General features: G+C 34.9%; 1 protein-coding gene across 2 annotated transcripts; it reads right to left on the bottom strand.

The window, feature by feature from the left end:
* Positions 1-1,090: 1,090 nt before the first annotated feature.
* LOC107793594 (alpha-N-acetylglucosaminidase) lies at positions 1,091-13,026 on the bottom strand. 2 transcript variants are annotated; one of them, XM_075251647.1, is made up of 19 exons: positions 12,648-13,026; positions 12,422-12,498; positions 10,780-10,991; positions 10,560-10,681; positions 9,813-9,898; positions 8,656-8,750; positions 8,142-8,238; positions 7,387-7,493; positions 7,216-7,246; positions 6,015-6,132; positions 5,744-5,791; positions 5,402-5,510; positions 4,618-4,721; positions 4,058-4,156; positions 3,518-3,628; positions 2,425-2,669; positions 2,098-2,335; positions 1,943-2,021; positions 1,091-1,747 (listed from the first exon to the last, which is right to left on the bottom strand). In XM_075251647.1, the coding sequence occupies exons 1-19, from the start codon at positions 12,870-12,872 to the stop codon at positions 1,461-1,463; spliced, it is 2,490 nt and encodes an 829-aa protein (XP_075107748.1). In that variant the 5' UTR covers positions 12,873-13,026; the 3' UTR covers positions 1,091-1,460. The 2 variants fall into 2 exon arrangements, with proteins under 2 accessions (XP_075107748.1, XP_075107749.1); XM_075251648.1 differs by having other exon boundaries at positions 8,142-8,223.
* Between the last annotated feature and the right edge of the window lie 1,377 nt (positions 13,027-14,403).

Genomic DNA, 14,403 nt, shown 5'->3' with positions numbered 1-14,403 from the left:
GTTCTATAAGCAGCTAAGGTCAAGTATTATTAATTAGTTAATCTATTGCAAGTACCAAATTCTCCCTGCCAATTTTAGAAAGTACATGTGAATAATTCAATTTAGATGGGGAAAGGAATGCTTCAAAACATAACAATAACAACAACAATGTAATATAATTTATAAAATGATAAACTAAGTGAAAAAAAGATACTATAGCAGATATATTGAATAGTTCAGAGTTTTTGGATTAATTCCATCTATCAAACAAGTGTGTACAATATTTTATGTTTCTGAATTTGTTTAGAGGGAAACTATTGCCATTTTAGACAACATAAATAGATCAAATTTTTGCGTTTTCTAATTTTAAAGTCATAGATGAATATGTTAGGACAGTGTGGTAAATAGGCAGAGCATGGAGCTAGTCAGCAATAGAGCACCTGAAATGTAGAACGATGACGATATGGTTTTTTGACTGTTACAAACAAAAGCCCACGCATTTTTGGCCGAACGAATATTTATATGATCGGCAGGCAGGCACCGCGCGCACGAATCTTTCGTGTTAAAGTTCCTTTACTGCTTCTTATTTTTCCCGTCAATTTCACATTTCCGCCCAATGACGTTGTTCTTATTCTATTGCTCCTATTTTCTTTTTCTCAATTCCCTCACTTTTTTAGTTTCTAGTCAACTCTACCTACAAGCCAGTCATCTTATTTGAATTGTCGACAAAATGATACTACTAATTAAGTTAAAAGGTTGAAATACAGCGGTGGTACTATTACTAGTAAACCACAGCTTTCAATACTTTCAAACAAGAAAATTGGAAGTGATAACTTTTGTCATTTAAGAACAGTTTGTCTATGGGGTTGAAGTTTTGAGGGGAGTATAAGTGATAAAGATTCCACCTTGCACCCTGAACCCACGTGCCATTCTATCCTTTCACCTTCCCCAAAATGAAAGTTCCATTTTAAAAAAATAGTAGTAATATTTTGGGTTGAGTTGATTGTACATGTGAATCATAATTGCATTTGGTTCACTGGTTGCTGATATAATAACATAGTATTTTCTTGCTGTAAATCTCTAATTTATTTGATTTCCTTCTCTTTTCGTATTTGTGACTTGGTAAATGCATACATTATGAAATTAAAAACAGACTTTCATTTCATTCGTTAAAATTACAATTGCTTGAGCTTGGAGCAGCATAATGATCACTATGCTGAAATCTTTTTCTTGCATAAACCAAAATGGGATATATTGGGGGCGTGGGACATCTATCATCTATCATATATGACAAGAGTGGGTTGCTCTAGTGGTTAGCACCCTCCACTTCCAACCAAGAGGTTGTGAGTTCGAGTCACCCCAAAAGCAAGGTGGGGAAGTTCTTGGAGGGGGGAGCCGAGGGTCTATCGGAAACAGCTTCTCTACCCTATCCTGGGTAAGGTCTGCGTACACACTATCCTCCCCAGACCCCACTAGTGGGATTATACTGGGTTGTTGTTGTTGTTGTAACCTAAGTGATCGTGTGAACCCAGATCTTGCAAGTATTTCTCAAAAAGCCATTGTGAAACTTTAAGGGCATCTCCTGTACTTTTGACAGGAAAAACATTTCTGCTATTTTGCCAGTTATTTGTAAGTTTGATCCACTCCCTCCTCCAACCTCTCAAGCTGAAGCCTTTGCCTTCTTCTAAACTTGCTATTAGAAACTTAAAATAAATTGCTGCCCGAGGACCATAATAATCTCGTAATAGCCCACTCCAATACTTGTTACCTAGAGAAAAGGAAGAAGAACAAGGAGTCAACAAAAACCTTGTGTAACGAGCTTCTTCCTCCAAAAGCAAAACTCGATGAGTAGGTCAAAGCTTAGCAAGTGTAGAGCGTGTCTAATGTCATTAATGGTTCCAGAAACATGAAAGACTAATAACATGGGTATATAACATTCGACAGGCTTGGAAATTTTGCATACCATAGTCGCGAAGTAAACTAGCTTCTTCCTCAGAGTTATCGAACCACATCGTAATCTGAGTTCTTGCGTTCCACTCAAACTGCAAATTGACCATTCAGATTAATAGAGTGACCAGGTTTAAGCATGAAAAGTGTTAAAGTTAAAGGCACCTATACCTGTCTTTCCTGATCTTCATCTTGAGCAAGTTTTTTTGCACTCTCAATCCAAGGTCCTAGAAGGAATCCATCATGGCATCCTAGAAGCATATCCATATCTTTTACAAGGCCTAGAAATTTTTGGCTAAGGTGTGAAACAGCATGCAGATCATCCAATTTATATGCTTCTATAACATCTAAGAATAGTTCATTTGCATACTTTGCCAAAGCTTGTCTTGTCAGGTCTATGAGGTCATATCTGAAAAGATTGAGAGGGACAACCACTACCATAATGAAGTGAAAAGAAGAAATAAAGAAGGAAACTTAAGAGGAACAAGCATATCTGACCTGTAAGTACTGCTATCAGTTAGTTGATTTCCACTCTCGAGGAAAAGTTTTAGTGCATGTATAACATCTGAATTTGAATACCAAAGATGAGGTTTATCATAGGAATCATTTGCCTCTTCCAGAATAGCTCTACCTAAATATCGTTTTCCATCTTGTTCATGGATATCATTTAGTGCTATTTGCAGTGTTGAAATGAACTTTGGATCAACATCTGGAAATGCGACAATAACATCTCTATTTTTGTCCTGCACCAGAATCACAAGGGAAATGGTCAACATAAACAGCTATTACTCGTGAACATATAACATATGAGGCTCGGAATGTATGGTGCTATATTAGAGACTTTCTGGTATTCTGGATATCGATGCATGTTTTTGTCTTGGGAGCAGAAGCTTGTCAGTGCATGCACATTTGGTATGTAGGAACCATATCAAAGTTCGGAAATTAATAAATATAGAACCAAAAGTTCCAATAAATGCCCAAATGTAGTAAAGGACAAGAGAATGACAATGACAATAAACAGATGATTATACTTTTTTAGATTGGTAATTTGGACTTTCTGATAGCACTACTTTTGTTAGAATACAAATACTGAAATGAGGAACTATACTAGGAATTACGGCAAAAAGGGCAAGTAATAACCATGTTGTCTTGGAAATAGTGCCCAAACATGCACGATGGAACTATCATACTAGATTTATCTCCATCGAAAACAACCAGTTTGTAGCCCCATAGAATTTGAGGAGTACAGTACTAAAGAGATTATGTTGTTTGTTATGAGATGATGCTATTTTTTGCATTTTGTTTTCCTTTTCTCCATTTATCAACTTACACCATCGATCCTTTAATATTGTAGTCCCTAGGTGATGTGAGAATACTTCAAGAGGAGCATATCTGAAATACTCCACCAAATTAAATCAGTTATAAAGGTGATACTACCATATGTCAAAGTGCAAACAGTGCTTCCATTAGTTTCTTCATATGACACTTGAAGATCCTTAAAACACCTCTTAGTGGAAGGACAAGGCAAAGATATGAATTTCTTACATAAGCACCTCACGAAGAACAAGGCAGCAATAAATAGGTAACTTACATAAGCACCATCAGTGCAATTATAGATGGTATGATACAAAATATTCCAGGCATCTTGCATGGGTTGAACAAATCTCCCATAGCGTCTTCTGGAGTATAGATTTATCCAAGCCTACAAGAAAGTGTTTTACTGACTTATTAGGTGTTGCACATGCAACCAGAATTCACTAGTTTCAACTGATAACATGTAGAAGTACTTTGACAAAAAACATGCTAGTTTGAACTGCTTTATCCTTCAGCTGCAGAATTTGTAAACATAGCAAAATTTTGTAAACTTGAAGAATGTTGACCACGCAATAGTCAAAACTGAATAAGAGGAGGAGGCTGTTACAGTTTATGAAGCAAATAATTTGAGTCTTTTGACTGACAACACTTTCTTTTAGCTAAGACAGTTCCTTTCCATATATAATTGCTTAAACTGATAAGTGAAAAATGTTACATTAGAATGTATGGAAAGAAGGGTCTAATATACTAAAAAGGAAAAGATACAGAAGAAATCAAATGATAGACTACAGGGTTATCCATAAAACTGTCACATTACCTTGACATCAACTGGGTTATGCTGAAAAGCCATTTCAGCCATAAAATCGTACACCACAGGGTTCTGTTCAATGCCTTCCATTGACATCCCAACACCAACCTTTAGGCAAGTAAAAAAATTAAGAGTGTGATACATGAAGAAATTTAGTAAAAAAGTTTAAAAAATGAAAGAAGAAGAAGAAAGGACCGAGGTATATGACAAATAGAATTATAGGAACAAGATCCTAAAAGATTAGTATTTCATGGATCGAAATCTAAGACCGCCAATGGGACAAATAATCTCCTATAATTATACCTAGACCACCTAAGACTATCGTGTAATCTCTAACTTTATGAACAAGGAAGCAACACACAGTTTTATTTCGAAATCCCGTCAAACATTCTCAGAAGAAACTGATGGAATTGGACAGAAGCATTGGAAGTAACTCAGCCACATTGCTCAAAGATCCTAACAAGACTAGGATATCGAATATCAAAGAATGGGGCAACCTCCTTATAATTATGTAAGCGTACACAATAATAAACAGAATGAAAACCTAATACGAGTACAATCAAACTTGCCATGGTTGAGTTGTCACTTATACGAGCTTCAACAGGTCCTAATCCCACTGCATCAAGAACTCCATACATTTCAATGTTACCAGCAAAATTGTGTAGCATACACCTAAGAATATTGTAAAGAAATGTCGTGAATACAAACTGAGTAATTTTGGAAAGACAAATATCAGGTAGCTAGAGCTAATATATTAGCTCACATTATATTAGAGAAATGCTGAGCTAATGCTGGTGAGAAGGCTCCAACCACAGAAACTCAGAAAGCTACAGTATTTCATCTCCATATTGAATAAGACGGCTATGAACTGCCGTCAAGACTTGTCAGAATCACAGCTAACTATACCAGACACCTATCTTATGAGATTCTTGCACACCATTTGAAATTTTAGGGACCTCAAGGTCTAGCTTGGATGGTGTCTAATGCTCTTAGAACAAAAGGTTAGCATGCTTATTATTATTTATTGACAGCAGCCCAGTATGATCTACGACATTCATGACGCATATAAAAATATGTCTAAGTAACTACTTTCTGAGCATCAGTCCAGAATGTATATGTTAAGCAAACGGATTAAGAAAACTCATATCCGAATCAACACCCTTCCAAGTCATTCCATGAAGATATTTATAATGTGTCCAGCCAAAAAAACCAATTTAAGACTAATTTCAACCGAGATGGGCCAGATGAACTGAGCAAATAGCATGCTAACTATTGTGGAATGACTATCTAGAACTTGATGACATTGAAGACTGCATCAGATACATAAAAGACAAAATAGTAATGTTACTTTCCATATGTATGGGGTGCCGTAGAACTGCTTTGAAGTAGCCCATATAGGTTTAACTTCAGCATAAAGATCAAGAACGATCAACTTGCCAAGAGGAACAGAATGCAAAAGTGCCTGAATACAGTGCATTTAAATAATTAGTATTTCAGGTGACATAAAGGCAAAATTTTGGAGGCATTGAACATTCTATAATTTATCCAAAAACTTCATGTTACCATGCCTCAAAGAGCTAAGGACAATATGCAATATGCTTTAGTTAAACAGCATGAACATTTTTTTCCTTGAAGAAGTAATCAGCATGAACGTAAGATATTGAAAAGGAGGGAAATAAAGATTAAGAAGGCAACCTTCATCTGTGGAGGTCTCCAGAAAGGATCATAAGTGAAAAGCCATCCCTGGAAAAATAAAAGAAAATGATATAAGAGAGAAGCTGTGTGCGCCATGCCAGAGGAGTAGATTGACAATTCAACGATTCAGGCAAACTGAAGACAGAATGCTAATGAATACCCATACAAAGAACTAAACAGGATTAACTGAACAGGAGTTTCAGATACCAGTAGACAAAAATCAGAGATTCCCAAAATTGGACAATCTTCTGCAAGAGTTAAGCCATTTCACCTGCATTAGCCAAACTGCATCAGAATCAGCACTTTGCATTCCTTCAAAAATTGTGGCCCCCAATGAAGAGATATACTCTGGATCATCAACAGGTGGTGTGTTCTCATCAAAGGTATCACTGCAATAGATTGACATTTTCCAACTGGGATGAGACAAAGTTGGACAAGGTTACAAAGATAGGCTATTACCACATGGTGACCATCACACAATAGCTTTACTGCAAACATGTCAGTTCTTTATCATGGACAAAAGATGCTTTTTCTTTTTTGATAAGGTAAGTGTTGGAGATCATGTCTGACTGAAATAAGACTGTTGGAAAATGGAGATGGAGAAATAGAGCCACTTATGCTGACATGTCAAGAGTTTAACAGGTTCTAAATATTTGAAGGAATGAATGATCATGGAAAATGACCAATCTATGTCAACTAGTTTTCAATATTAGATTAAACAATAGAAGTAAAACTTTGGCTTTAGAGAGTAGCGAAGGCAAGTCACAGTTTCCTAACATATATTATGATAACCTAATTGAGTCGAGTACAAAATACAAAACATCAAGGAATGAAGTTAGTGCTATAATGCCAACCTGAACTCCCAAAACAAACATGGAAGACTTTCTCGCGGCTCATTTTCAGCTACCTCGCTCTCTCTGTCTCAGTTCAATCTACTTTTGTATTCTACTTCTAATTTCCTTCCATTTATTCCTCTCATTTGGGATCAGACAAAACGGGAGGTCAAAAACTGGATCTTTTTAGTCAGTTTATCAGTAAATATATTTTCAATGCAGTAGAAAACTGCTGCTGAAGAGCATGGAACATAGAAAACTAATATCATACAAAATCGAAAGTTAATGTCATCTATCAGTGCCCAGAATTAGTTGATGCAGTTACAGCGTTCTAAATACTGTATAAGCAACCCATTGATCTGTGTACTATGGTAAGACATTAGCAAGATAGAGTGCAAAACTACCCCCAGTACAGTTTCTGAATAACATAAACTTTCTGGATGTATTGTTGACTTCTAACTTGTGAAAGAATCTGAGCATCCAACGAAGAACCTTAAGGCAATGTGTGGAGTGGCCCAAGATTTATATAAACCCTTTGGAATCCCTAACACATCCCCATGTGGGACGATAAGATAACTCAACGTCACTGATAGTAAATCAATCTTTCTACCTGACAAGAATGGAATTGAAACAACTTACCAGTTATATATATGGCTGCTCCTTCCATATTCTGAAAAGCAAGGTTTGGCCCCAACAAGAAAAGAATAAAACAGAAAGAAAGGCTATTTTGAGCTACAAAATCTTACTATTACAGTATCAAATTGAGACGGCAATTGATCCGATTGTGACAAAAAATTTCTATTACCATACCTTTAAGCTGTTGTTCAATAAATGCTTTTCCGATTTCAACAAACAAAGGATCAGTTGCATCAAGAAGATATGTGCAGCACCATCTGGGATCACTATTCACAGTAAACCTGAAACCAATAATTATTTGTAAATAAATAGCAAAAATCCTATGTTATGAAAATAATGCACTTAATTCTCATCAACAGTCCAAGGACAATGTTAGGTTATCAGTTCCAGTGCAAGAATTTGAGAATATTACTAAAAGACCCCTTCATAGCTCATCTCATGGTATATTGTGTTGTTTAATTGATTACAAAGCATAACAACTGGGTGATATTTTGCATGATTGCATCACTTATTAAAAACAGATAAAACCATCAGAAGAAACCATTTCATAATAGATATGTTTGTACTTGGCGAATTAATTACTAGAGAGAAACTTTAGAAGTAATTGGACATTATACTTAGAATAATGTCTAATATTTTCAGCAAGTATTTCTAAATCATTAGTCATGTCATCATCAAGAAGGATCAGTCCAAATACTTTTTATTTCTTAAACTTTTTTCTTGCAAAATTAAGAAACGATACAAAATAAGATTATGAGGGAAATCCTTCCTGCTAGCTGATTTTGTCAAGTTATCTCCACAGGAAATCCAATGGAAAGATTGAAAGAGTCCAAAGAAAATAAAGGAAAGAAAATAGTAGATAGAGGCATTAGCTTTTTTAAAATCACCAATCTAGTACTTTGTGTTAAAGCAGATGTGCAAGTATATACCAATTCCCCAGACGATTTATCTTTGCTGATGGAAATACATGCTTCAGTGCTGCCGGAACATTACCAGAAAAGGCTGGAAGAACTGAAAGATGCACAGCTTAATTTGGTTCACCAAGGCAACAAAACACAGAAGTCAAGCCCACATTATATATTTAATCCTCAACATTCTAGAGATCTTTTAATTTGTTTTAAACATTCACGAAAGTTTTGGAAATTAAACAAGAAACATGTTACTATGATTATATTTTAATGTCTAAAGAATTCCACAGGAAGCAAAACATTATTTTGTGAAAGCTAAACTTTTTTATATGAGGAAAGCAGCCTTTTAGTTTACTCTCATCCTCATTTTTTCATTTTTTTTGGAAAAAAACTATGTCGGCACTTCATCAAAATTATATAGAATTTAAAGGAATGATTCAACTTCTGACTCCTTTCTACCCAAGAAACAAACCTTTCTCAGTTAGGAAAAGAAGGAAACTTAAGAAAGCTTTAAAATACGCTTATATAGCTGTACCTGGCGTCATCCCAAGTTCAAACATTCTGGCAAGAATTTTCTTCTGCAGAATGAGTTGCTGATCTAGCCACCTTTGCGGCAGTGGCCCACCCCATCTATGATAGATGCATTATGTTAGAAAATTAAAGAGAATAGAAATATAATAGAAATAAGAACATGTTAGCCAAATTGCTTATGGGAAAAGTAACTATTGAGCCATGAAATGAAGTTAAATTCCATAAGATTACATTTTACATTGAATAGCAATGCTAAATAAGTTCATGATACAACAAAAAGTAGCTCCTGAATGATCTAATCATTGGAAAATAACACCATCAATTTCATGTGACTTATTATAGGCAGTACACATCTTCAAATTTCTAAGAGAGAACTATATTGCAAAAAACCTGAACTATTTGATTGCAATGCATGATGCAAAAAGAACTCAATTCTTCAAATGAAGCACCCTTTCCCCAATTTTCATTAAAAATTACTATAATGACACTCGATTAGATAGGTGAAAAAAATGAAATACCCAAAAAGAGTTTAACACATTTATACTGACCAGTTAGCTGCACATTGAGAGTACCAAGTGATAATTTTTCTCTCTTTTATTTTTCAATGAACAAGGTAATGGAGATAGAATCAATAACATATTAATCCGGAGCAAAAAATCATTAATATAGCTAGGTTTTTTTGTCATTACTTCAGCAAATGAGGCTACGTAATGAGTATGTTTCAAACTAACTAAAGTAAGAAAAACACTGGAAAAGTTTCCTCTTTTTAATCTTGCCTTTGTTTTAATTTTTAATTGGTTTCCTGTAAAAGTTTCATACTTCTTTAACTTTTCTTTTAGTTTTTTTTTTGTCTTCATATAGGTTCTTGATTCTTCTCCTTTTTAGTTCGTAATTCCCTAGTGTCTCACCGTAGTGTTAAGAAAATAGAGACTGACAAATATATGTTCAACGTTCAGATTGCCCTTTTTATCTGGAAATATTTGATCACACTCGAAGCATAAATTAGGAATGCATTTTAAGGAGAAAGCAAGAGAAAATTGCCTTGGAAAATTTGATGATAGTATGAGGGAAATGTGGAATAGTAAAACTATAACTCCAAAACACCGATAACACTTGGGACTTCAATAAATAGTATAGAGAGGTCAATGACTAGAAGCTCACCTATGTAGGTTTCCCATACGTGACCATGCAAGAAATGCTGGACCTCCAAAGAAATCATCCAGATTTGAATTACTAATATTGAAGTTCTGCACAAGTAAAACCACTTGTCAAAAATATAAGTGCACAAATTCAACCCATAAAGGACACAGTAAGAGCAATGTTCCATCCAAAGAGGCTTAATATTATACTCAAGTTCAGGTTTCAGCATGTTCTACAATAAGCATATATCCACTATAGCAAACTGAAGGCTCATACTGGAAAGTTGAAGTTCTAAAAGTATCTTCAGAGTCAAAACTGAGCAGTAGATTACGCACAAGTGGATTTTTCAGACTCAGAGACATCATATAAGTGCAGACGACAATTAATTTTCATATCATCAACAGTAGCATCTCGTCTGATATAAAGACTGAAAATCCGATTTGCCCTTCATGAATGTACTAGCCAAAAAAGAAAATGTTCTGTTACATTAAAGTAATCTCCAGGCTGATTCAAAGAGTAAAAAAATAACTTCATTAAGTCAACTTAAGCAGCGTCTGAATTTTTCTGTATCAAAATGTTTGACATGAACCTTTCACCAAACACCTGCACCTTAATATTTCTAGCAAACTTGTTGTCTATGGATTTTCGCAGTATGAGTTCGCCCAGTGAAATGGAAAATTGCCAATCTTATTCAACCTAAATCAGTAAGAAGAACTAGGAATCTTCAACTGAGACAATCAATATGACACTAGGGTCAAAGGAAAGTACCTTGAAGACCTTTTGCCATATAGCTTCTTGCCCAGTGAAAGCCAATGGCAAATTGATTCCCTGGAGAGCCATCCAGTCAATCTCTTGTTCCCACCTTTCCCAATCCCACCAGGCAAATGTATCTAGAAACAGATATCGACAAAGTTTAAGTATGCCTCCTGATCTATGAAAAGACTCAAAAAGTGTCTAAAAGGTTTTTTAAAAAAAACTGTTGGTTTACAGCTTGATGTGACAGCATTCTGGTAATAGCTCCAAGGAACAGGTCTCTTTACTACTACTCCTGCATCTTGAACAGCAGGGAGAGAGCCAGGGTTAGGTACAGAAGCTAATTGTGCTCCACCTGTTTTGCTCCATGATATATGTGCTCCACACCAATATTTCAAGTACCAATGAAGACCTGACAATATCTCTACTGCTGTGGTTCCACTTACTCTGCGTAACATCCAGATAGACTTACTAATAGAGTTCCATAATTTCCTTTCGCGGGCAATACATTATGTATAACAGAGATTAAGACTTGTTAAGTTATAAAAAATGGAGAAAAAGCATTTCTTTTAATAGTTTTATTATGGTATTATCGAAGTTCTGCTACATAACAGAAATGCAATGTTGAAAAGCAATACTATATGTTTAGCACAAAGTCAAACTGAGCTCATTGAACTCTCTACACAAAAGCAATACTATGTCTCTAAACAGGCTTGTGTAGTATCCCACTATTTGTCAGGACGCAATACAGAATTTTGACTACTTACCCTGACCAGCTATATTCAAACATTATCGTACTAATTATATTGCATATTTGTAGTGCTCAAACCCATTTGATTACTAGAACTACTCCATCAATCTCCAGACTCTAATAATAACTCACTAAAGCTTTATAAAAACAGAAAGGAGAAAGAAGGGGTATATTTCATCAATGGTCATTCAAGTTAAGCTTTGTAACACAAAAGTCACTTTTCTTTCTTTTGTAACACAAAAGTCATTTTAGTATAGCCTAATTAACAGAAATATAAAAGTGATTAAAAATACAAATTTTGGCCGGAAAATTGGCGTGGCTATTCTAATCATCTAATTAATTTATTAAAATTTTACACAAAGTCATCTTCTACTTTGAATTCACAACTTGGTCATTGCAGTTAGCAAACTGTGATCACGACAAAAACTACTCCTCCTATTTGAACTTACAAACTAATGCAAAAATTACAGCTCATATTTGAATTAACTTTCAAAATCACCAATTGACGTACAAAAGGTTAACAAACTAAACACTACTGCTCATAAACATCAGCCCAAAAATACTGCTTAATAAGCAACATAAACAGTATAGAGTGCATCACACAATTGCGAATCATGACCTCATCAGTTGTGCCATTTAAAATGTAGATTTAAGACAAAAATCCCAAAAACACTCCTCAAGATACTCTATTCTTAGAAACTATAGACTTCTTTTTAAACACAGTAGTGACACATTCAATCATGATTCTTCTCTTCACACTCATGCCTCTCTTAGAAACGCCAGCAATATCACGTTAGTTTTCCGGCCAAAATTTTTCATTTTTCATTTCAATTTAAAGTTGTTAATCCATTTTACTAAATTAATTAGAGGATTAGGATAGCCACGTTAGTTTTCTGGCCAAAAGTTGCATTTTTTGGTCACTCGTATATTTCTGTTAATATGGCTATCCTAAAATGACCTTTTGTGTTACAAAATTAGGAAAAGTGACTTCTGTGTTTACAAAGCTTAACTTGAATGACCATTGATGAAATCTATCCGAGAAAGAAGCACCAAAAATTTACTACTTAAAGGATATTGTCACTGTAAACCGCCGCATTTGGCAACACAAAAAATATTTGTAACTTACAAAATTTCAGGAGAACCTTCTCGAGCCGAACCAGGGTGATTGCTTATGGTGAAACAAGATTCTCCACCACAATGTTCCTACAGAAAACGCATGAAAAGCGTGACAACCTCTCTTTAATTTGCTGCTACCATGTATTAAAACGAACAACTGATGAAAACAAATTTTCCCTTCGTAACCAATCAAAGCGAACGCATCTAATCAAGAAATTAAGTGTTTATAAATGCACCTTGGGAATGACGTGGAACTCAAAACTCGAAAAATGGGAAGGAATTAAGCGATTAAGAACGCCGTAGGCGGCAGTTAATTGGACTGAAGAAGGTGCCCTTTCCCGTTCCTGAATTTCGAGAAGCGGCGAAACGTAATTGACTCCGAGCGTCGAAGAATTAGCTCCGGAAAAGCAGGAAGCGCAGAAGATGAAAATTAAAGAGGAGATCATGGAAATGGAATCCATTGCTGAAATTGAGAGTCGTAGTTGATCTGAAGAGATGGATGAAGAGGTTTATAATAGTGGAAATGTGAGACATGTTTTTGCAGTGAGAAGAGAGAGTATCAATGGAGTGGAAGTTGAAGAAGTGAAGACAAACTTTTGCAGGCCAAAGGTGTATAGAAAAAGGGCTTAGTGTTAGTGTATGATTATTTTCTATTTTTTTTGGTTGTGTCAAAAGGTCAACTACCTAGGCCGGTTCCGTAGTAAATATCAGAAATAGTAATGGATAATCCAAATTTATAAAATTTGAAAATATTTCAGCATAAGCCGATAGATTTTTATAATGTGTTGGAGTTGTAATCCTACGTAACTTTTCGTGTGCTGTAATTCTAGCATAATATGCTGAAAGTTTATAGGTAAAAGTTTCATTTACACTGGAACTTTTCGTATTTCAGCAAAATAATGATTATTTTACAAATACTTTGCTAAAGTTAGCCATTTTTTAATTATCAGTTCGAAAAATGACTAGCCCGTATTATTTTTACCCGATTCCTTCCATGTCTCTTCGTATTCCCTCCATTGTCCGTTTTTTGTTATCGCCCTTTCACTACTCTTGTTTTTAGTATTTGGTGATTTTTCTACCAAAGCACATCAATAACAAGGAAAGAAACTCTTGTTTTTAGTATAGGATAAGAATAATCCCAAGGTTTGTTATTTAAAAGAAAATGGTTTGTTATTTAAATGTACTTAATTGGATGATTTAAAAGCTAAGGGCAAAACATAATCTTTAGTGATTTGTACTTGTATGCATTTGTTTTCTTTTAACTCCTATGTAACTATCAAAGGGACCTTGGTGGTTATCACCCTCAACACGTTTGTTTTGAATTCGAATTTTACTACTCTTTCTTAAGAATACATTTAATTTTTTGGAGTTTAATCGTGGGATTACTATTACGACCTGCTCTTTTGTATCGATTATTGCCCCACTTCCATGAATGCAAGGGAATCATTTATCTTATCTTATTAATAGAAGAACATTTTTAACGTTATAATAATACTAACAGCCAATAGAATGCTTTAATACTGTGCTATTTTCAGAAAATTTTCTTCTGGAGCCGTCCGATCAAATAAAAAAAACAAGGGAAATTAACCCTTGTTTGCGTTTTCTATTTTTTATTGTAGAATTAACCTAAATAGTCATTCATCCAAACACTTAATATATATGTAATATATGTTTAACAACAACAACAATAACCCAGTATCGACAAGTGGGGTCTGAGGAGGGTCGCGTATACGCAGACCTTACCTCTATCCGAGGGGTAGAGAGGTTATTTCCGTTAAACCCTCGGCTCAAGAAGACGAAAAAAGATAATATATCAGTACCATCAACATAAAATCATAGAAATAATGACAGCCAGAGACGGAGCCATAATTTGAAAATTAGGGGTTTGGGATTCTAGTTTTTTTAAGTTACTGGGTTCTATAATAATAATTTATACATATTCCATGATTTTTTCAAGACAAATACAGAGTCTGCACAAAAGCTACTGGGTTC

Source organism: Nicotiana tabacum, chromosome 4 (genome assembly GCF_000715075.1).
Source record: "Nicotiana tabacum cultivar K326 chromosome 4, ASM71507v2, whole genome shotgun sequence".
NCBI classification, from domain to species: Eukaryota; Viridiplantae; Streptophyta; class Magnoliopsida; order Solanales; family Solanaceae; genus Nicotiana; species Nicotiana tabacum.
This window is presented reverse-complemented; position numbering and strand designations above follow the sequence as displayed.

Excerpts from the sequence above, each read along its gene's own strand:
- LOC107793594 (XM_075251647.1), bottom strand. The coding sequence starts at position 12,872 with ATGGATTCCATTTCCATGATCTCCTCTTTAATTTTCATCTTCTGCGCT. Across the intron at positions 8,751-9,812 it reads CGTATGGGAAACCTACATAG|ATGGGGTGGGCCACTGCCGC; the intron begins GTGAGCTTCTAG and ends CATCTATCATAG. Across the intron at positions 1,748-1,942 it reads TAGTTTACTTCGCGACTATG|GTAACAAGTATTGGAGTGGG; the intron begins GTATGCAAAATT and ends CCTTTTCTCTAG.